Below are 23752 nucleotides of genomic sequence, written 5' to 3'. Positions count from 1 at the left end.
CACACTGGGCAGAGGACTTGGTGCCCCAAACTCTGCAGGAACACCACTGGCCCTTGAGGTTAGAGAGAAGGGTACAGGGAAGCGCTTTCCCATCTCCTCCTCCCTTTACACCATCAGTGGACAGCTTGAAAGCTCCCTACACACAAACCTCTCGCACAGGCATGAAGAGTTGAGGCAAGCATCTTCAGCTCACCGACGCACAGACCACACGTAGTATTTACCCTTTGCCATTTTTAAAGTTTCCTAGCTGCTCTTTCCAGCACTCTCACGATAAGCAGGCTAGGATACAGAAAAGGATCACCCCAATATCTACCTCCAAGCGACCAGAATCTCCAGACATGGACAAGTGCCACATTGCCCCAGGTCCTGCATACCCAAAACAGCAAACGAGTGCACACAGACAAGTGCAGACACAAGGGGACAAGAAAGTATTGACAGACTTTTATGAACTTTATGCAGGACCCAGTATGTTTTACAAGTAGTATGATCACGCTATAAATTTTAAGTTTTGACTTTAAAACTGATCAAGTCAAAGAGACGTACTAAGAGAAGAAAGAATAGACGGCAGCCATCTGTGAAGAGATAAAGAAACTTTGCAACTCCGATACAGTTAACCAAAGGACACAAAATCAGGCTCGTCTGTGTGACCACACAGGATAACAAAATCAAATCAACGTGAAGAGCTAGACAACTCACAGATAGGATATCAAAATTAGTGACATGTTTACATTCTGTTTTCAAAACTTAACATCTGAATTGTAAGCAATGTTTATCTGTAGCAGGCTGGCCACCAACATTACTTCTTTACTAAATTCCAAAAGCGTATGTGTGTATACATACATATTTCAGTAATGAACCATGGACATTTCATTCTCCGTATTTTTTTCCTACATTCTACATTTAATAATTTCATCTCAGTGTTTTAAGAGGCGGCTGTTTAAAGTACATGATTTTTTTGAGGTAGGTTTCTTGATCTCTTCCTCATTCCCAACGTGCATGGGGTCAACGTGGCCAAGTAAGGGCAGTCACGGTAGAAACTGAGGTCACACGGCCAAGTACCGAGGGGGGAACCTTCCAAGGGAGACTTAGCCCGTAATTCAATAGCGCAGCTTGGTTTTTTCCCAGATGCTTCACCAGTTCATCGCACTCAGCATCAGTTAACCAAAGAACTTCAACTCATAACTTACCACTCTGGACATTTTCTACTTGTAATTCAGTAAAATCCTGCAAAAGCTATTGCAGAGTCCCTGACAATTCTCATCAATGGCAAAGCTGAGAGCGCTGCAGGAACAGGTGAGAACTACTTTGCCTCCCCTTCACTTCATCAGTTATGAAGCAGAAAAATCTGTAAGAACAGATAGACCGTGATACTGTAATTCTGGGGAAAATACAAGCTACAGCTACACTACTTATAATATGTACAATAAAGTACAGCTATACTACTATCAGTCAGCCACCTAAGCAGCCAGAGGTACTCTTCAAGGCAGGGTATCTACCCCTGAAGCACTGATAAGCAGTCATGGCTGGAAGGGCCACCATGAGATCCCCTTCCCAGCTTAGCTTAAACAGCTCATAAGTAGAAGCAACGATGGCCTTTCATTATCACCACACTCTAAGTCTGAAAAAAACACAGTTACCGCACTGTAGGCATTCAGTGAAATTATTTAATTCTCCATATTTCATAAGTCACACCAAATAAAAAAACAGTAACGGACAAATTATTATTAATGTAATCAGGCATACTAAACCCTATTCTGTAATATAAAAGCACCAGAATGTTGGCTAGGCACCCATGACACTCAATTCAGCAACAAAAATACCAGGTCTAAACACACATGCATTGTATTTTATAAGGAAGATGAGAAACATATGGGCAACAGCCGTAACATGCACCATCTACACACTTGGGAAAGAACTTGTCAATAGGAAAAGGAAGGAAGTCTTTGCTTTCACTAGCCACGATGACAGATTAAATTCATTCCTTCTGATTCCATGGAAACCATGAATTAGCTGAAGGATGGAATTTGACACAAGTGAACACTAATGTCACACTTTGGTTCCCTAGGACAGCTATTCATCAGAAACCTGCGGTCTGTTCAGAGCCCGAACACAATACACTGTGCCTCAGATTCAGCACAGACAGCTTCTGATAACAGAAGTCTAAAAAACAGATTTGCACACTGAGTAAGTTATAGGTAAAAGGCATCCTATATCCTATCTGAGATTAAAATGCTCCAGTACCTGAAAGCGTTAAGATATATAATAAAACCTGAACCGTGTTCAGATTTGAAGGTTGTCAGGAAGTTTTTGCAGTTATTTCTGCATCAGCCATGTGACTGAAGATGCTTTGAAAAAAAACAAGCATAGATGTTGCGTGCACAAGAACTCAAAGCAATAGTATCATCAGAGTTGGATTTATCCCATATAGTTCGTAGAATTTTGACCAATGACATACAACTCTGAAAATGTAAAGCTGACCTGAAAAGCCTCAGTATTTACTTCAGGATTAAAAATTCTGTAGGAAAAATAATTTTAAGAGACCCATAAGAGACACCCTCCCCACCCTGAGAATTGCTTAAACACTTAGTGCACTCAGTTTAGCAAGATTTACTACTAAATTTCATCTCTGTGTATGTTAAAGACAGGGTGCTTTTGCCTTTAAAACTTTAGCAGGCAACTAAACTGAACATTATACACAGTAAGCATCTTAGTATTTTATTCGTTGAATCTTTTATACAGAATAAGCTTCACTGATATTTAATTCACTGCAGTATTCTGCTGACGTAGCAACAAAAGATTACATTATAAACAAAGAACAAAATTTTGACTTTAAAATTTTTATAGATGTGTAATTTTTTCAGTTGACAAACAGCATCACAGTTACTGAAAAAACCTGAAATAAGCATGTAAGCTAAGGCCAATTTTTTTCATTTCCAATTGATAGGTTTTTTCTATATTTATCATAAATATTGGAAGCTAAACTCCAGCAACTAAAAATAAACATATCTATAATTTCCTAGCAACCAGGATTAAAATAATGGAGAAAACATACAGCAACAAAAAAAGTGTCTTTTCACTTAAGTTGACATCCGTAATCTATTTACACTATATATGTTAAAATCCCACAAGATCATCGAGGGTAAGGAATTTTGAAATAACCTGTTAAGCATTACTTAAAATGGCACTTTTGTAACTCAGGGCTGGGATTTTAAAATTGCGAAAACACTGAAAGACAATACACTGCAGTATGTCTATACCAATAATACATAAAAAAGACAAACTACTCCATAAAGTGTCACTGAGATGCTCAACCAAAAATAATATACTTTTGTATCTTTATCAAGATAGATATTACTGTAAAAATGCTCACATTAAAAAATATAGTTATTATTGTTTGGATTTTCATTAAAACTAGAACGGACTACATTGAGCCAAAGTATGAGGAATTCGTATATAATGACATGCTTCCTCATTTTATAGCACTAATAAAAATAATAATAGAGAAAGCTCTATTATAACTCTTTAATAACGATGGTATAATTTCCTAGTCTTTTAAAAACTTTACCTATGTGGGTGTATGTGCATGCAAGTCTGTGCACATGTGCTTGTGTACATAAACACACAAACACATAAAAAATATCAACGTGTATATATTATACATACACACATATCCACATTCCTGCATATAACACTTCTATAATGCTAACAGTATGCAGGGACTCTTCCATGTGACAATCAAGCGCCACATGCCATGTTTTTGTATTATTTCTTTTTGTTTTATCCAGTAAATGTAATAACACTTTCACATTTGGCCAAACGTAAGCATTGAGATTTTCAAAAAACCATGAAGTGATTTAGCTGTAACATTATACACAAGAAATAAATGACACCACAAATACTGCTGATCACAAGTCCAACATGAAACGGAATGTAAATTATTTGAAAAATTAGTATTCAAAGATTAGTTAAATATTATGGCAAACAACTTGGAATTCATAGAAAGTTTAAAATGCAATTCACATTACAAAGACTGGAGATACTTTATAGATAGAACTTTTAAATATGGATATGACTGGCATTTATTTTTAAGCTTACTTCTATGAGAAATAGACTTGTTTCCTGTACAGGTGATGCTTTGTCTATACCATATACAGTAGAAAAATAAATTCTTTAGCAACCTAGAAATAGTTTATAAAACTCTTGAAGTTTCATTTTCTTTGCTAAACATGCCAAGATTAGACTGACAACTATAAATAAAAGCTATATAGACAACAGGTAAAGTAGAACAAGTTAAGAATGCTACAATGTACAGGACAGACTTTATTGTACTATTAATTCCTGTGTGCTTTGCAATAGGAATAGGGTTGACTTTTCTTTTTTGTTTGTTTTCTTAGAAAAGATAATTACTTGCAAGAATATAACACAATATCAAGATAATTTATAATATACATGTACTTCAAACAGCAGCCAGGTTTATGGTATCATAGTAATCTAGAACGATAATCCAAGTCATAATTAGAAGTACAATACCTAGGACATTAAGTGGGAAAGGCAATTTTTATTTTGGGAAAATGGAGCAAATCAAACTCTTAAAAGCCTTAATTCTCAAAATCATCTATTTACTATAATACATACAAGGCGATCTTAAATCTTGTTATAAGTGAAGATTACAACAGTGACCATCATAAAGCTTTTTTTTTTTTTTTTTTAAAACTACACAAAACATTCTAGCGGCTGAATGAGCCAAAACTGTTGTCTTCTTTGCAGACCTAAAAAGGTGTACTTTGAGCATGAAAGAAAAAAAGCTGCTATGAAAAGTCTCACAGGTAGTGTTTATCTATGGTCTCCCCTTTGCTACAATTTGTAACCTTCTAAATTTTTTACCACTAACAAAATATTTAACCAAAAGATTTGTTTAAATTAAGCAGCATTCTTTTACAGCAAAATTGGTACCAACGTAAAAGTAACATAAATGGGGGGGAAAAAAAAAAAAGAGAGATAATTTAAAAAGGGGGGGGGGGGGGGGGGGGAAGGAGGGAGAAGAAAGAAAAAAATTCAGTCATTTGAATTTTTAGCACAACATACCACAGGAAAAAAATATGATTACAAGTTTATGTGATTTTATATATACACACTCCAAAGAGGTTAATTGTCAGTACCCAAAGTATTTATTGCTATGTATTAGCAATGCATTTTTGTATATCTTTAAAGGGTCACATAAAAATAGATTTAAAGAATAGATTAATTGAAGTCCTAGATTAAAACATTGTTTGGTTTAGAGAATTTTACTACAACAAAATTCATGTTTATGTATGAAAAGTTATATAACCTTATATGAAAATGTCATGAACTATTTTCTAAACACTACATGTATTCCCAAGTGGGAAAAATTAAAATATCTAAAATATATTAGATTAAGTTTACAAGACCATCAATGATCTTTTAAACATGCAGCTGTTTACAGAATTAACAGTTTTACAAAATGTTTAGTTCAGTAATGGAACATAAAGAAATAAGTAGGCAACATCAAAATTTTTGTACAGTATTTGAAACTCACTTTTACAACAAGCATGTCCTTGGTATTGTGCTGTAAAAAATAATAAGCAACTTCACCCACCCTTAACGAACTGTCCACAGGTTTACTTACAAGTAAAGATGGATGGTTAGGGATTGTAAAATTCTCAACAGTGCATTTTGCATTCTTCCATAAACCATCCTAAGCATACCGTCACATAAGTAGCCAGGAGATTACAAAATAAACTATAGCTGGGCTTTAGTTGTTTACACAGAATGCTCGAATGCGAATAAAATTGCCAAAAATAGCATGTTAAATAACAAAAACAGCCATAAAGCAGGCTGTAAGCATTGAATGTTTCATAAATGTTTTTTTTTTAAATCATTAAATTTGTATAGAAAAATTTTATTCACAATATATTGTGACAAACCGTCACAGGAATGATATAGTGATTGCAATAAGGTATCATGCAGCAGCAGCTTTGTACTTTATAGCTATTTTTGCTTTTAAAAATTAAACCTCTCCAGTCATGCTTATCACATAGTTTTTATCTGCAGTGTGTACAAATGAGGAACACAGTACGGGATATAACAAAAAGATGTCCAATCAGCTGGATGGGAATTAGTTTTCATAAATATGAAATACATTACTGTATCCTGAAACATGCATGTCTATAGCTTGTCTTTACTGTCCAGTGCCAGGCTGCCTGCAATCATCTTCTGTCTATATAATACCAAGAGGGTCTGCTGGTAATTGCGACTGTATCAGCTGAGGCTGCAGCGGTGGTGGTAACTGCAGAGGTACCATTGGTTCCACCATCTGTACTGCGTTGGAAGGCGGTGGCTGACACGCCACGGGATTAGGTGCTTCTACAATCTCTCCATTGTAAAAGAAAAACTGACACTGTTGAATGAAGGTCTCTATAACCGACTGGTGGATTTTGGTGGTAGAAAGAAACTCTCTGTTTTCAAAATCAGGTCTCATCAAAGTAGGCCAGAAACAAATGGACAAGTTATCAGCCGTCATATAGTTGGTTTTATATTGCTGACTAACCCTGAAATGAGAACATGCACAAATTGAATTCAAACCAGTATGCAATCAGTTACAAATAGTTTCATAGCTCTCTAACTGTAAGCAGTATTATTAAACATTCTCAAGGTTATTGTTGCTTTCCTCCAGCTATCTATTTAAACAATCATTCTTGTTTTTTAAAAGTGATTATGCAGAAGAAAATTTAGAAACCATGACTTTTCCAGATTTGAATAGCTAACAATTATCAACACGATTAAGCTTTTAATTAAGAAAGAAGTTCAACATTCCACCAACATTCTGATGTGACAATTATAAACAAACTTTCAATTTCTCAACCAGCTACAGGAGTTCATAAAATTAAGATTTTTGTCCATTAAAATGTCTAGAACAAAAGTGACAGAAATCACCTCTTACTGAGGACAGTCAGATATTAACCAACATCTATGGCACTCAAAGGAAAAAGGCATCACATTAGATCACATGTTAAAAAAAACCCACAAAACAAAACAAAAAACCAACAAACAAATCAAGTGTTGACTAAAGCACACCACTGCAGGTTTTTTCATACTGGCCAGCAACAGAATTTGGCCAAGCTGTAAAGAATACCACCAGCGGAAATTTCACTAGTATCAACACACACAAATATTGGTTTATTTTTCAGCGTATAACACAAAGACTTCCAACTGGGTTTTTCTTTCTAGAAGTTTCCTGCTTTTAAGCAAGGGCTGAAACAGATTCTTCACTTATGATCTAAATTCATTATTACAATACTATTACAAGAAAAAATAACCAAAAAAAACAAACCATCCTGTTACCAAATTTACCATCTACAACTAAATGCCGCCTCAGAAAAAATGCAGTCCTTTTCATAGTAATAGTCTAGTAAGAGACAGGATATTTTGTTGTCTAAAAATACTCTGCATTCTAAAGTAACATCACAATTTTATCTAGAAGTAATTAGCAAGAGAGATACATAAAAAAGTGTGTGTTAATAAATCTGACAAACACCTAAGAAATTCATTCAGCGGGGAACATGTAATCCCTGTATTACAGGAGACAGCACAAAGCTAACTGAGCTACAGTTGTCCTGCAGAAACAGACAGAAAATAAAACTTCAGCAATTTGTCTGTTACAGTTTTGATGATTAACAAGAGCAAACTGCAAGAATTTCTGACAGCTGGCTGTAGTCCATAGATTCAAAAGCTGTGAAAACTATAGTAAACACTAGAACTAATGCTGTAACAAAATATTTTCACTCATTTACAATGCATGTATAGTGAAAACTATAAAGCGTAGGCTTACATTTTAGCATGCGCATTACTTGGAATAAGTAGTGTAAGGGTACACAGACACTGCTTCTCACAATCTGTTTTGAGTAAGTTTGGTCCAAAGGATATTTGGATACTATTGACAGTAATACTAGTGACAGTAATGTTCCTAAGCCCCTTCCTAAAACAATCACATTTTAACTTCATTTAAGGATTAAAGAACCCAAAAATACAAATGTAAGCTTACATTTTCCTTAGTGTTTTTATTAAAGGGTGGTTTCCTTCCTATACTGAATTCTGTGTATAAACTCCTCCTAGACTATAGTCTAGGGGTAGAGCAATGAATGAGACTTACCAAGAATTAAATAAAACTTAAGTGTAAGACACATTGTGATGGGACAATGAATCGGTCAGAGTTTTGAATCAGAACTGCCTGTACCTTTTCCCTAAAATGAGTACAATGAGCATGATTTCAAACTCTGTAATGGTGTACCGTTAGAGAACAAACTACACCATGATAAGTTATAAAACCAGAGAAAGAATAGCACCTGCTATATAATAAAACCTATTTTATGAAATAAAAGCCAGATAGTCTATTTTACGGACTGCTTTTTTCCTGACATTTTTGCTCTGAATTTAAAAATCTTTCAAGAGGCTTCTTCAGTCACATAGGCTAAAACTTACACCCTCCAACATACTTAAGCACATCTAAGGTTTGATTATGTGTTTGGCCATCTCATGCATCTTTTTTCCCCACCCTTGTCATGAGCTTACTGCTTGCCGGTTCTCTCATACTGTTTTCTTAATCTAATCTGATGTAGCTGTAGACTGCTGCTGCTGTTTCATTCTTCCCCTCCTCCTTCTCCACCAACTTTCTGGCATCAGACCACAGGGTGTCTGAGATCAGCTAGTATGTTCTACAGAAAATTAGTTTTCCGCTATTTCTCTTTTCCTTTAGAACATGCTGCAGCTGCATAATCATCAGATCCAACAAATGAAGTAGTGGGAATCTATGGCTAAAAGTGAGATCGGAAAAGCGCTGCACCTCTTTCCTGATTGCAACCCACAACTAGATTAAGCATAACGAACAATCAACTTTATTCTCTCCTGTCTTTAAACCTCACCTCTGTCCTAAGGGTAAATAAAAACCTACCACCGTGTATGCCATCTCCTACCAAACTTTCCCAAACTATTTCACAATCTTCTTGTAAGTACTTAGCAAATGCCCATTCACCTTCTTTTAGGTTCACACAAAAAGGAAAAATGAAGAGCCTGTTTCTCTTGATCCTGCCACCTTCCTCCACTGCAAACTCTTCAGGAACTTCAGGCTGTAAACCCACTCTATGATCAGACTTTAGAAGTTGTACATCTGTCTCCCCAGACTTCAGAAGCATACTATACCATATTGGCCCTTATTTATAAAGGGAGTAATTATCAAAGAACAAACATAAAACACAACCAGTATCAAAAAAGCCAATGTCAATCTAACACTGTCCTGTTTCAACATCTTTCAAACTCACTTCTGCTCATAGTTCATCAACCACAATTAGCTAGCTAGTATCCTCTGAAAGGTGCTTATCACACTGAAGAAAAATTCACATCACTGTTGTTATTTATTATATTCTCATGGTTATTGGCCTCATATTACAACAGCACTCAGCTGGATAACACTTGTATTTTTTGTTTCAACAACTAAGTCCTATGCTCATGAACACAGCAAACCAGCATCAATCACTAACACTATAATCTATACAATACCCCAATCCTTACTCTAATGACATACGATGCACACACAAAGCATTTAAAACATCAGTTTGCGATGAGAACTCTTCCATCACGTAGAAGTGTGTTTTATCGCATTTAACAATTAATTGATGAACATTTCCATTTTAATTATATACTAGCAGTAATTTACCATAAATTAATCTCTTAAAAAATAAATACAGACTCTAAAGAATTTAGTTACAAGTTTCCTTTAGGATCCTGTATCCACCTCTATCTACCCCTCGCCCCCACCTCACCCTCTGCAACTGCTTATGCTCAAGCAGTTTTCTTGTTGAATGGGCCACAACTACTTGGCACTGCAAATGAAAGAAAAAATGACAGCCTTAAGATTATTTTACTAGCAACCTGCGATGTAAATCGGTCACCACTAAAAAGAGAGTGGACCAGAAAGCAGTTCTCCAGTAAGTTCTGCGATTAATGCAACTTCATTTGTCTGTAGATAGGTGTGAATTAGAACCTATTCAGAATTTTTTAAAATTGTATTTAGCTCTTTCACTTGCAGCAATCCAGGTACTTCACACTGTACATTCAGCTGCACTACGGAAATAGGTAACCAGATGAAGCTTTTTGACAATTCAGAGACTGCCATCCTTCCACAAAAATTTCTATCAGGTCCATTAAGAACTATTGAAACATTTCAGGTAATTAATAACTGTGTCAAATTTGAGATGTTTGGTTTTACTTCGTACGCACAAGCACATCTTGCAATTCTGTAATATGTAAATGCATGGAATAATTATATCCATTGATATGAGTTCATCTGTTTTAGGGCTCAATTTGTATTTGGCAAGACTGCAATGGAAAAACTGATTGATTTCCCTGCAAAGGAGAACTTATAACTTTTATAAACGCTTAGTAAGTTGTATATGTGATAGAGAAGTGTAAAAGTAGGTGCCTAAATTCTCAAGTTTCTCATTCAGTGAATGACTCCTTCCAAACTGCAATGGAGAGTACCTACATTCTCTCTGTTGACTAAACAGGGAAGTTAAAAGGTCTCATTTCTGCCCCCATATCACATGCCCAATTAGAGTGTTACAAATACCTGCGAAAACACAAACACACACACACACACGTCTAGAACAATTTAACAACTTAAAAGTCATTAAGAGGTTATTGGTGTATATATATGAAATTGTCTAGCTGGAAAGCACCACTGCAGACAATGACTTGAGAATCCTGGTGGGCAAGAAACAGAACAGGAGCCAGCAACGGGCCCCTGCGGCGAAGGCAGCCAACAATCAGGAGTGCTGCCAGCTGGTTGGGGAGGTGATCCTTCCCCTCTACTCAGCACTGCAAAGGCCACATCTGGAATACGGGGTCCAGCTCTGGGCTCTCCAGCAAAACAGACACATGGAGGCACAGAAGCAAACCCGGTGAAGGGACACAAAAATCATTAAGAGACCAAGGATCTGTCAAGTGGGGAAAGGCTGAGAAAGCTGGGACTGCTTAGCCTGGAAAAGCTATGGGGAAGTCTTGTAATTGGTTTTAAATATCCTATAGGAGGGTGTAAAGAAGATGGATTGAGACTCTTCTGAGTGGTGTCCAGTGACAGGACAAAAAGTCACAGGCACTAACAGAAACAGGAAATTTTGCCTGAGCATAAGAAAACACTTTTTTACTGTAATGGTGACTGAGCACTAGCACAGGTTGCCCAGAGAGGCTGTGGAGTCTCCCTCCTTGGAGATACCGAAAACTCAACTGGACACCATCCTGAGCAATCTGTTCCAGTTGACTGCCAAAGCAATGGGGTTGGACTAAACAACCTCCAGAGGTTCTTCATAAACTCAACAATTCTGTGATTCTGTCTAAAAACAGATTAAAAAAAAAAAAATCACAAGCTAATCTTTACATGACATATACTGGAAAACAAAGTTTCTTACAAAAAAGTTATTTTAGCTTTATTTCAGAGAATAATCCCATTTTAGTTGAAAAAGTAACATGACTAAGCTGGTCTTTGTCTTCCTGTTTTTTATAACTTAATATTATACACTTGAGCATGTAAAGCAGCAGATTATGAGGCAGTATATATCTACCAGTATCAGATTATTTTAAAAGTTATTTTTCTATTTACTAAACACAAACCTATTAAAATTCCATGCAGGAGGCAAGATTTAGGAAGCAAGTGTAACCAATTTATTGTTACTTACAGCTTTGTCCTACATTTTACTTACTCAGCAGGGAGTTTGGGTGCTACATTTTAGATTCTGATTGAAGCCAGCCCTGCTTTAAAGGGGTGGGGGTTAGGTTTAGGCCAAATGACTTTCAGATCCCCTAAAACCTCTATTAGTCTATAAATTTAACAGCTACTTCCTGAAAACAAACAAAAAGAATTTTTTTTGAAAAAAAGACCTGTAACTGTGATGCATAGTTATTTTTCAAGCTTTTTTGTTATATACACCAATCACCCTTACAACTTTATAGTAGCAATGACGCCAGCTATTTATACATCAGTAAAAGACAACAGAACATACAATCCTTTTCTAATGAATCCCTAATTCCTAGTTTCATTTTCCAGAGTTATACTAACAGATAAGCAATACAGCATAACATTTTCTATTCTGGTGGTCAATTCATTGTTACTAACACAATCTTTTTTGCAATTGTTACAACAAACAAAATTTTAGTAGAAAAATACTAAACCTGTTTAGATGCGTTATTACATATTTGAAGACATCATAATTCACTGGGTGGAATTTCTTCACAATTTCTTTTAACTCGTGTAGCCGTTCTGTCTTATCCATGATTTCTATAGAAATAAGTGACATTTTCTGACACATCAAGACATACTGAATAAAGCGTTGCTAAGCCTTTTTCCTGGTATAATGATACAGATAAGATACCCACAGAGAAATATCAAGTGAGAAAATATTTGATAAAATTCCTGTCTGCATATACTATTGTATAGCATAACTTTTTATTATAGAGGTAACTATCTAAACAAAGAAATATTTTTCTGTATTTAAGCAGAATTACTCATCTGTGTCTAACAGCAAAGAATCACTTGATTAGCTCATCGTTGGCTTGTAGAATGACAAGTAACAATGTGACAGGGTCATTTCTTGTTAGATTTTCCTCTGCTTGCAAAATGTGAAAACTTAGACATAAGATTTATTTAGACTGAAGTTTCATAAAGATTTGGAAGAAGGAAGACATTCACATGAACTTAGAATATCGTAATTTTCTCATTTAAATAACTGATAAGCTTATGAATGAGCCTGATGTAACTATTTTAAATACACAACTGAAAGAAAAACAGGGATTTTTACAGGCCCAAGCAACATCATTTATGCTTCCAAGAGGAAATGTGCAACGTGTAAGAAAGGACTACAGAATAAAACAACTTTAAAAAAAAAAAAAACGAAACAACTCATGCTGCCGCTAAAATACTTGTGGAAAATACCACTGAAGTATTGTAGAACGATACATTCTGCAGAATATACTTCTATTCCATGATGATTTGTACCATAAAAAGGAATACAAATTCACCTCTATTACTTGACTGCACTGCTAAAACGAAATTTGATATAGCCTAGCACTACTGTAGGAATAATATGAAATATGCTCCAATATATCACAAATAGTGATTTAATGCAGTATTAATGACATTTTAAGCAGTAAGTCCATTTATATTCTAAGTTATTACACATTTTGGCTGAAATCTAACTGATATGCTTTTAAGAAAAACTAAAACCTAACTAATAACATTAAACGAGCAATTTGTCTGAAAAATACAGGTGTAATACTACAAATATGTATCTACAGATATAGTCTATTAGAAGTTTTGTATTTTTGGACGATTATTAACCAAGTCCAGGCCCAAGCCTTAGGTTTCCATGTTCTGAACAAAAAGCATTAGGAATACTGTCAGAGTCGTATCCTACAAAAACGTTTAGCAGACTTTTTGTAAAGCAGTTTGCTGACAATACAAGAGAGATACTGTTTAAAAGAAGGGAACAATTTAGTCTTTTCACTTTGAAGTGTCCAAAAAATATTTGTAAGGCAAACATAATTAAGTATTTGATCTTACAAGGAGTTCAAAAAGAATTTGAAAAATCTAAAAGAATTACCATAACATTCCATAGATGTGTCTGATTTCTAAAGCCTACTTTGAATCTAAGACTTCATGAATTCAAAGACTTTTTTCCCTGTTAACAACTGCAATACAGTTCCAAGAGCTTTCATCATATGCAGCCCTAATACAGAACAGAAAAAAGTAGTTTTCTCCTATTAAATTTTCTACAAAAAGAAGAAATAATAAGCCACAACTTATTTAGAAAAAATAATGTATTAAAATTATTTCATCATATAGTTCTGTTAATTTTAAAGAATGCTTAAAAAAACTACATGTCTAAGCACTTTTAAAAATATTTTGGTGTGGCTAGTCCTTTCAACTTACAATGAAGTAAAAATTGCAATAAGGGCAATCAATATAACATAACTAGGCCAAGACAAGATTTGTTTATTACTTACTTGATGTTTCTAACAACTCTTGATGCAAAGAATAAGGAATTAATGGATCTGGCAGATCTGCAAAAAAAGCTTTAAGAGCCCCAGCCACAGCATTTACTGTTACTCCCATAGACTCTAGACTGATATTGTGATCTGTAAAACAAAATTAAACAGCAGTGTAAATAAAACTTACAGCTATCATTCCTCATTAGTATTTAATGAAACAAGAATTTACTCAAAACACTGAATATGAAAATGTTGCCAAACGTTTATTACAAGAATGCATGAAAAGGTGAACCTACAGATAAGGTGCCATCACTGTGACCCACATGAATTCAAATATAAGAAAATCTGACAGTATAAGAAATCAGCAGAAGATCAGAAAAATAAAGTTGTCTGATTTTCCATGCAGACTTAAATGCTTTTCTATTTGTCACTGACTGGCTTCTGATTATCATTTTTGCCCAATAGTAAGTTTTAAATTATATTTCCCAACATTTTGTTAAAACCTGGTACAGGGCACATTGATTGGCAGAATTCATGTAACCACATAAAGCCTTTTAAAAAAAGGACAACAAAACATAACAGTGACCACACTTAGCCATATAATCTACTGCTAGATTCCCAAATAACAGAAGCTTCATGTTTTATAACTAGAGATTTTTTTTAAGATGAAATTTATAATAATAAATTAATGCTACATAATTTTAATACCGAGGCTAGAATTGGAAGCACTGCAAACTGCAGAACTTCAAAATGTAAAATATTTGAAATGTTTTTAAAATTTTAAAAACATAAAATTTAAAATATTTAAAAACTGAAATTTTGAAAATAATAAGTTTAGTTTCCAAAAGTCCACTCCACCTGAAACTCTGGAACATCCTTTAATAAGGTGACTGAAGAAAATCTCAGACTATCTGAAACAGCATAGTAAGGCATAAAAAACTCGAACCTAGCACATTTATTTTTCTTACCACCAAAGAGTGTTTTTACTATTTTTCACAGGCTCAACTTCATTATTAATATCCAAGAACAATTCATAAGTGTTTTCATTTTGAAATATCAACCAAGATCATAAATTAAATGAGAAAACAGAAGGAAAAAAATAATGCAACCCTTTCCTTTAACACATCAAAGTAAACAGCATAACCTACCAATCATATTTCAGTACATTCTAGCATGAGAAAGGCTGCATTAGAAATTTATTATCAAGATTTAATTGTTAATCCATATTATTCAAGACAGCTTTCAATAAAACAAGTATCAAGAAGTACTACATTTACCAGAGGGTAAGAGGGGGAAGCGAATGCATTAATGCCTAGGTACTGATAAACTATTAACACAAGGAGCACCTAGGACTCCATTTAAACTCTTAAAAACTAGAATACCACTAGAAAATATTTTTAACAGCACTTAATAAAGCCAGCTGCAACAAGATTCTATCCCATCTTGTGTTTATACATAGCTTTATTGGTAATAACCAATGGACCATACCAATACAACCTACCAGAGCATTAAGTACTCGGTGCTATGGAAGTCAGTTTGGAAGTGCAACCCTTTTATATTGCACTATGATAAATCCATGGAGAATTCAAGTTCTGTTTTGACTTTAAATAATAAAATCTGCCATTACCTTGATCAAACTGTTTCTGAATGTTGTCTTGATCTGTTTTATTCCCACTAACACGGTACAGGCCTTCCGTACATAATCCTTAGAAGGGGAGGGAAAAAAACAAATTAAAAACCAAGTTTGTATACTATAGAGCAAAACACAGCCAGTCATAATTACTAATACAGAAACCAAAAGTAGGAATACAAATCTTAGATGCCTAAAAATTAACATGTTAACCATTTTACTGATATAGTATTATCAAAACATAAAGTATCAGTTGTTTATCGAGTCCAGTATTCCATTTAATACAAATCACTCTGAAACTACATTGTGGGACAGCAAGAATCTGACTGTAGGCATTTGTGGAATAGTTACCCAAAACTATTCCCTTCCTGATCTCTACTAGACTCTTGTTACTTACATCTTTTTTTTATATCATCAAAAATCTTAATTCTGGAGTTTGGTACCCACAGAATTTATGTTTTTAAAAACAGTCTTCACAAATTGGGTGTAACAACTTACTGGCAAGCAATAACACACTGGTAAAATACTCTGCAGAAAAATCCAGCATTTGTAATTGATTCCTGTTTTTTTTAATTTCATGGCGTAACGCACTCCTGCAAGATGCAAGGACTTAATCTTTTAACATACCTTCCCTTTTACCATTTATATTTTATAAGTCTTGCATACATTTCTCCTCATTTCTTTGCTAAGATAAACCATCATGCCATTTACAAGTCTGTCTTTAAGGGTGCAGAGGAAGAGGGAAAAGGAGACAGGTGTTAGGAAGCAGAGGTTCTCCAGGCTTCTCGTTATTACTTTGTTCTACTGTGCATTATGGAGCCATCATAATTACAGCAGCCATTCTAAGTAAATATTAAAAAATACACCTTTATTATGTACACACACACACACCCTGCTCACTCCACTCCAGTGATTATGCTTCCTATCACATTGCTATCTTTTTCGCACACAGCTACTCACTGAATGAAACTGTCCATCCTGCTATTTCACACCATTACCCAAGATCTTGTTCTTTGTTAATTTAGAACCCATTAAGGAGTACAAGCAGTTTATAGTTCCATAATTCTCCAAGTTACTTTTATGGATGCAGAATTACCTATAAGCTAGATCTCCATAACAGTACATGGTTCTATTTACAAATTCCCAAGTTTTAGAGCTTTGTGAAATCCCTAGGCTTTTTACCATCACAGCCTAGTGACTGAACACATTTTAGATTATCAGATCAATACATAACTTCGCTGTCACACCACAGTCACCGAGTGTGCCTTTTAAGCTACCAAGAAACACTAGGAATCCTGTTACAATGCCCAAAGTACAAAAAGCACTTAAATGCTTCATACTGCTGGGAAATTTATATCAATTAATTTTATATCAACTTTTCTAACTTAATGCCACAACAATTCACATGTCTCTCTACTGGCTGTACCAAGTCTATGTGAAGTAAGCTTTTCTTCAACTAACTTTTATACCTACCATTTATCTTTCCAAATCCATAGTCAAAGAGTTTTCTCTGGTAAATACACTCCTAAACAGTTCTTTCAAGAAACTGAGACTCATTCACTGACATCCTCAAAAAGCACCAGAGGGTATAATTGGTGGCACAGGGCAAAAAGTGGTTTCAGTGATTCAATGGTTTCCACAGCTGGAAGGGATTTCAAACCTGTCTTCAAAAGAATGCCCTGGATATGCTACATACTATCACAGATGTAAACACTTTGCATTCCTCTTTCAGAAGTTGTAAATAAAGAAATATAAGAAAATCACTAGTAGATAAGAGCAAGCTAAGATCAAGATTCTCTTTGTTTAGCATGGGAGAATTCTCAGTTGGAGACCCTACAGCCCCAGGGTATTCTGTGTTCTATCGAACTACTATTCAATTTGTTTTTGCACAAAAGGAATTGAATGTGCTGCAACAACATTTTCTGAGAAGTCTGATCCAGTCACTGTTTAGTAGGAATGTTTAATCCTTGAACTGGGCTGCTCTGAAGACAGAGATGCTCTATTGCAATATTTGGGCTTCCCCTCCCCATTTCATCATGTAGTAGACACATATTTACTCAGACCAGTACAGCCCCAAGCAACACAGAAAGACTGCTTACAGTATTTCAGAAAATTTTCAGATTAAACAAGGAGATGCCTACTGAGAGTAAAAATAATTATTCTTGCTTGTATATTTTAAAAAGTAACACTTCATAAAACAGTTGGTCAACAGTCATTAAAGTGTTTCTCTAAGGCACACAAGGACACAAGTTTAATCTGTTCATGGGCATACACACAGCTAGAAGTCTGAAAGTGTAATTTTTAAGTAATGCTTCAATTGTTTGTTTTTTATTATACTTCATGAAGATGTGATTGGATAAGACATACAAGTTCCCTAGTTTTAGCTTTTAAATTTCTTGTGTATCTATAATATATGTTCATATATTGAGAAACAGAGAGAAGGTAACATTTATTTTTTAAAATTTATCCACTTCCTTCATCTGCAAGCCCATTGATTTTTTCAGAATTCTTATCTATGTTCTTATCCTGCTTCCCTTCTGGTCCAGCTGTAATTTTCACAATAACCTTACTAGACAGAATGGCTGTTGTAATACTATATATCAGAATAATCTAATTTATTTGCTTCTCTGACCTGCAAGCTTTATACACCTTTAGGTTTAAAGAATTAGATCCTCCTTATTTCACGTCACAATAGCCTACATTTGCTTCAAGACAGAGCTCATCTTTGTGTGGACTAATCCTTTCTCGAAGTAGCTTGTATTGCCTCATAAATTCTCTTCTTGTGCCTTCTTTTGTGCTGCCGGTTGTGATTAGTGTTCCATCCCATCTAACTGGAACTTCACACAGGGTTCAAAGCATTTCAAGGAAAACAAGCAAAGTGGATCTGCACCTACAGACATACTTAGTTTGTAGGACAATTCCATTCTTAGGCACCAACACATTTCACAACTCTTGGTTCCTCCACAGAACATACTAACTTCAACACATGGGCAGATCAAAGCCTACCTGGTACAATAGCCAGTTTCCACACCAGTAAGCAGTATGTGCTTGAGAAGACAAGTAGGAAGAGCAGGAGGGAGACAATTTTCCTGTGGGATATACTCTCAGCTTCCTGCAAATGGTGGCTTACACAGACTTTTGCATAAGGTGTTGTAATAGCCACTTGTGGATTCATCTTCCACCGATTCATCCAAATCCCTTTAAGTCATTTACTTGTGATCTTTACAACTACCCACAGCAAATGTAGTTTTGTAATTCAGGAATGCACATCATGAAAGCACACTAGGTTTATGCTCAGTAGCTGAAGTTTTCATAAAATCTTTTTTTCTTTATTAACAAGAAGCAGTAACTTCTCTGCTCTTTCCCAGCAATATTTATAAAAACCTATGTAATTTCCTTTCCTCAGAAATTCTCTAAGTTAATCATTTCAGTCTCTTTTTTTATCCAAGAGTTACTATTATTGTCATATGAAGTATCTTTTCCCAATCTTTTCTACTCTAAGACAGACTGACCCAAATTGTAACCAATTCAAACTGCCTGCATACCCTGGAATTACATAACAGCATGATTTCCTCCCGGCCCCCATATCACACACTCATAATTCTTCTAACTCTTTTTTGCTTACTTGATAGCAAGTACTAAGAGTTTAAATTTTTCAGACAACTGTCTATAATGGTTTTAAAGCTTTTTCCTGAGTGACAACAGCTATATTCATATTTAGTCTGTTAAAAAAAAAAGTCACACAGCATCTGCCAACTTGACATCCATAGCCAGGTTCCGCTACCATTGCTCTGTCTCCATTTCTGAATATGTGCCACCTAATCACAGCAAGTCTCTCTCTCTCCCCAGCTTAAATCCTTCCTCTACAGCAACCATTTGAACTTTTCAGGAATCATTCATCACCACAATAGCTGAAGCTATCATTCCCACACCTACTTTTGTAAATTTTGGGATCTATACAATTCTAGAATTTTATTTCACAGATTGACCCGGTGTACTGCTTCCCAACCCCTGTGCTACCCAGACTGCACAAGACTAAAGGAACTACCACCCTACTGATCTAGAATGGTAACTTCTATGAATGTAATTACAGAGCAAAGAATCTAAACTCTTGTCAATTAAGAGTCTAGCAACTAAACTGACTTACATAAAATACATTTAAAATTCTACATACAAGGTGTTATCTGTGCCTATCAACACTGGCCTTTAAATATCCATGACGTTCAATTCACACACTGAAAACCAGAACCAAAAATAAGTGTCTTACTGCTTCTTATAAAAATATAACTTAAAGAATAATGATAAGTTTGATAAAAAGTAAGCAGTGTAAGAAAATAAGGAGTACTTTTTAAAGACTCAAAGAACAGGCAGCTCTCAGCCAATGCTGAATTAACATTTCTATCATATACGTTAACCAATTATTAAACAAGCTCTCAATCATTTTATGAAGCATCGCTCAATCACATATTTCATGGCCTGTTCATTTCGAAAAAAGAATAAAAGACTTCAATTAATAGGACATGCCAAACACACCTAGAAAAAGGTAGGCACATTCTTTACTTCATTAAATACGGGTGACATCTGAAGATACTCTAATTTTCCAGGCATACTGGCTGTTTGGTCACTTTGGGCCTGGAAAAAGCTAGGGGAGTAAGAGGAGCAGCGTAAGCACTGTCAGTACTCTGCAAAAGATATTGATATCTTGGTCCTGTCTGCACTGTTTAGGAATTCTTTATGTAATTCCCATGATGTTCCCTTTGAAGCGATACCTTAATTAGCAATACAGCTCAAGTGCACAACGTGTTTATGAGTATTTCAAAACATATTTGTTTTCAGTGATTCTCACACACTAATGAATTAATGCATGTGCTCCTCCTCCACCCGTCTGGTAGTCGGTCTTCCATTAGGAGAAACAACTGATGCCTGTTTCCCCCTCCTCTCAAGTTTGGACAGGGTTTCCTCCCTGGTGATTAATTCCCAAGTTGCAAAACACAAAGTGGTATATAGCTTCTTAACTGCTGAAATGTATTCTATTTTAATGTTGAAGCAATCACAGAAGGGATCCTCAGGAAGTCATCTATCAAACTTTCTGCTCAAACACGGGTCATCACTGAATTCAGACTAGGTTGCTTTCCGAAATCTGATCTTGAGTATCTCCAAGGACACAGTGCCCACAACCTCTTTGAGCAACCTGAACCAGTGCTTAAATATCCTCAGGACAAGAGTCTTTCCTTTCTTTCTAGTTGGAACCTCATATTTTAATGATCATTGTCTCTGCTCCTCCTGCCATGGACTTCAGTACTTTAGCCTTGGCTGCAACTTTAAGTCATTTTTGGGTATCTCTTCAGCCTTTCCCTCTCCAAGCTGAACAAACCCACTTGTTTGGTGGCTAGACCCAACCAAAGTTGTCAACACCTTTCTCACAGTATCTCAGATGAGGTCTAACAAGTGCAGAGTAAAAACAAATAATCACTTCTGTTGCTGTAGTGCCTACCCGTCTGTTGGGACAGTCCAATATGGACGGCATCATTAGCAGGATGCACAATTGACTCATGCTTAGCCTATTCTGCACCCCAACCCCAGATCTTTTTCAGCAGCATTGCTATCCTGCCATTCAAGTCCTCAACATGTACCACTGCAGAAGTTTAGTCCTTGCAATTCTAGTTGCAGGACCCTCCATTTGTCCCTGTTGAATTCCATCAGGTTCCTGTTGTCCCATTCCTCCAGCTTGTCTACACTCCCCTGAATGGAAGCCCTGGCCTTGAATATATTAACTACACCACTAGGATCACTCACACACTTCATGAGGGTACAAAATGTACTGTAGGGCTATTTAACTCTATTGTTACTCCATCCAGAATCGATAGTAACAACCACGGCCTATGCATTTTTTTTGCTAAACATGTACTTTCATGGGCAGTTGGGTCAACTTAATTGAACATTATAACTGAAAAAGATGGTCTAACTCCCTGCCTCATCAATCACTCTTTCTATCCTTCCCTTGCTCCTAGCTACATAGCCCTGCTCCATGCCTTGCACTTGTTTTGACATGGATTTGACCCTTAACTTACCAGCTGTAATGCTACACAGCAGGACCTTGTCCGTTTTTGCTGATGTAGCTTTCCAAGACAGTGAACTCCACCGATTCAGAGATGTCTGACAAGCACCCAAAATTAAAAGCAACAGAAGCATACAGCAGGAAAGGATCGTACTGGCTATTACACTGTTTCTTATGAAACTACCCTCAGAATGCTGGATCTCATACATAAGGCTAAGGAGGATGGCCACTCTTGTCCTATTCTATTTTCTGTGTCCAACAGAACAGCGCCTTAAAAGCTTCTAGCTCTCCCAAGCCCTTTGAATAAAAGGGGAGATAATTAATCTTGAATTTCTGGATTTTGCAGCCACTATTAATACTTTTCAATGATTTACCAGCCTTTTGACCTCAGCAGGTGCTGCTGACTCATCTTCTTTGCCTATTTCTACCCAATCCTCATTCTCTAAAGACAAACTTCGCATTATCTATACTTTCAAAGTCAAAATCCAGCCTCATGGCAGATTCAATGTAAAGACCTGGGTATAACTTAGGTGAGAGGGAAATTCACAGAAGGCAGTATTCTTTTACTTGCATTACCTCCAAAGTTGTTAATTTAACAGCATTACAAAGTGGCATCAATATCAAAAGCAGTGATTACTGCACACATAGCAAGTACAAAACTTTTAATTTCACCTATAGCTCCCTACCAAGACCATGTGAGACATTAAATGAGATATGGCTCAAATTCATTCATCCTTCTTTATTCCATTCCTTGTCTGACATAAATTGAGTAACTAAATTATTAAAATTCATATTATTCTAATAAGCTTATCTTCCCTAAATTGTTTCATGTAGAATTAGCACTGTATTAATGCTATCAGTTTTCTATGAAGTACAGAATCTAAAATTTCTAATCTTGTCAATGAAGCACAGGAATGTCAGTATTCTACAAAGATTTAAAAAAAATATTTGAAAACCCAGAGGAAAATCACATTAAAATACTGCTATTATTATTACAGTTGCAAATAGTCAAGAGCTAAATTCATTACATTGCAAAATTGTACTAGTATTCATATTAATTTGATGCCTCCTTCCTCAGTAAACAGAATGTAATTTATACCAAACTTTTCAACAATGAAAAAAATCAAATCCAAAACCAATTTAAAAAAAGATACTGAAATATTAGAAGACCCTCATAAGCTAATACTATCGGTGAGCATGAGTAATTTTTTCCCACATTATTATAAGTTTGGGAAAGTTAAAAATAATCAACAACAGTATGTGTTGAATAGCACACAAACAGTACTTGAAATTAAATTGGTGTCATGTAAAACAGCATAAAAATTTTATTGTTCAGAAAACACTCGAGCTACAAACTTGCCATAAACATGTGAGCTTTTCCACTTAAAATTAGACATTCAATATATATTTCCACATGGTATTGCAACAGAAAATTCAAATCATACCAGCATTTTGAAGGTAAACATTAAATTAGCCTTCAGAAATCTGCATTGCATTCTCTCAAAATTATCAGAAAATCCTACTTACTCTCTACATAATTCTTAGAGAAACACAGAATCCACGCTATTAATACAGTTAAACAGCTTAGCTTCAACAATTATCTGAATTCTGCCTACATTTAGAAAAAATGAGCTGTACTAAAAAAAAAGTAATGGTCTACATTGGATAGATTTTTTTTTTTTAAATTAGTTCATTTTTTTTCTAGCACATCTCACATCACCATTATTCTGCACAAAAAACGCGACTTCAGTTTTAAGAAAATTATACTTTAGTTTCCCTGCTAAATACATTTCCATAAACCTAGTTTGTAGAAAACCAATACACTTTGTAAGTTCATTGCAAGTGACATAACACAATGACCTTCAGTCCATCAGGAGAAAGCAACAAAATACACCAGAACAACCGTATCATCAAATTCTTCTTTTGGAAACCCATAACTGAAAGTTAACTACCAACGTCAAAAAGTCACTTTAACTAGCTGCCCTCAGGAGCAAGTTACACATTGATTT

The 23752-nt window shown here is 35.4% G+C and overlaps 1 protein-coding gene across 3 annotated transcripts in view; it reads right to left on the bottom strand.

Annotated features, from left to right (window-relative positions):
* Positions 1 to 1644: 1644 nt before the first annotated feature.
* Positions 1645 to 23752, bottom strand: part of ARHGAP5 (Rho GTPase activating protein 5) — a 54697-nt gene continuing 32589 nt past the window's right edge. The window contains exons 5-8 of one of the 3 annotated variants that reach the window (XM_037393427.1): positions 15683 to 15760; positions 14071 to 14202; positions 12241 to 12346; positions 1645 to 6569 (exon numbers count right to left, since the gene is read on the bottom strand). In XM_037393427.1, coding sequence (XP_037249324.1) covers positions 6239 to 6569; positions 12241 to 12346; positions 14071 to 14202; positions 15683 to 15760 — 647 coding nt within the window. In that variant the 3' untranslated portion in view covers positions 1645 to 6238. Of the gene's footprint in view, positions 6570 to 12240; positions 12347 to 14070; positions 14203 to 15682; positions 15761 to 23752 lie in introns of those variants that run through there. The other 2 variants (XM_037393430.1, XM_037393428.1) reach the window with 2 other exon arrangements.

This window comes from Falco rusticolus, chromosome 7 (genome assembly GCF_015220075.1).
Source record: "Falco rusticolus isolate bFalRus1 chromosome 7, bFalRus1.pri, whole genome shotgun sequence".
NCBI classification, from domain to species: Eukaryota; Metazoa; Chordata; class Aves; order Falconiformes; family Falconidae; genus Falco; species Falco rusticolus.
The sequence above is the reverse complement of the archived record's forward strand: the minus strand, read 5'-3'. Positions and strand labels throughout refer to the sequence as shown.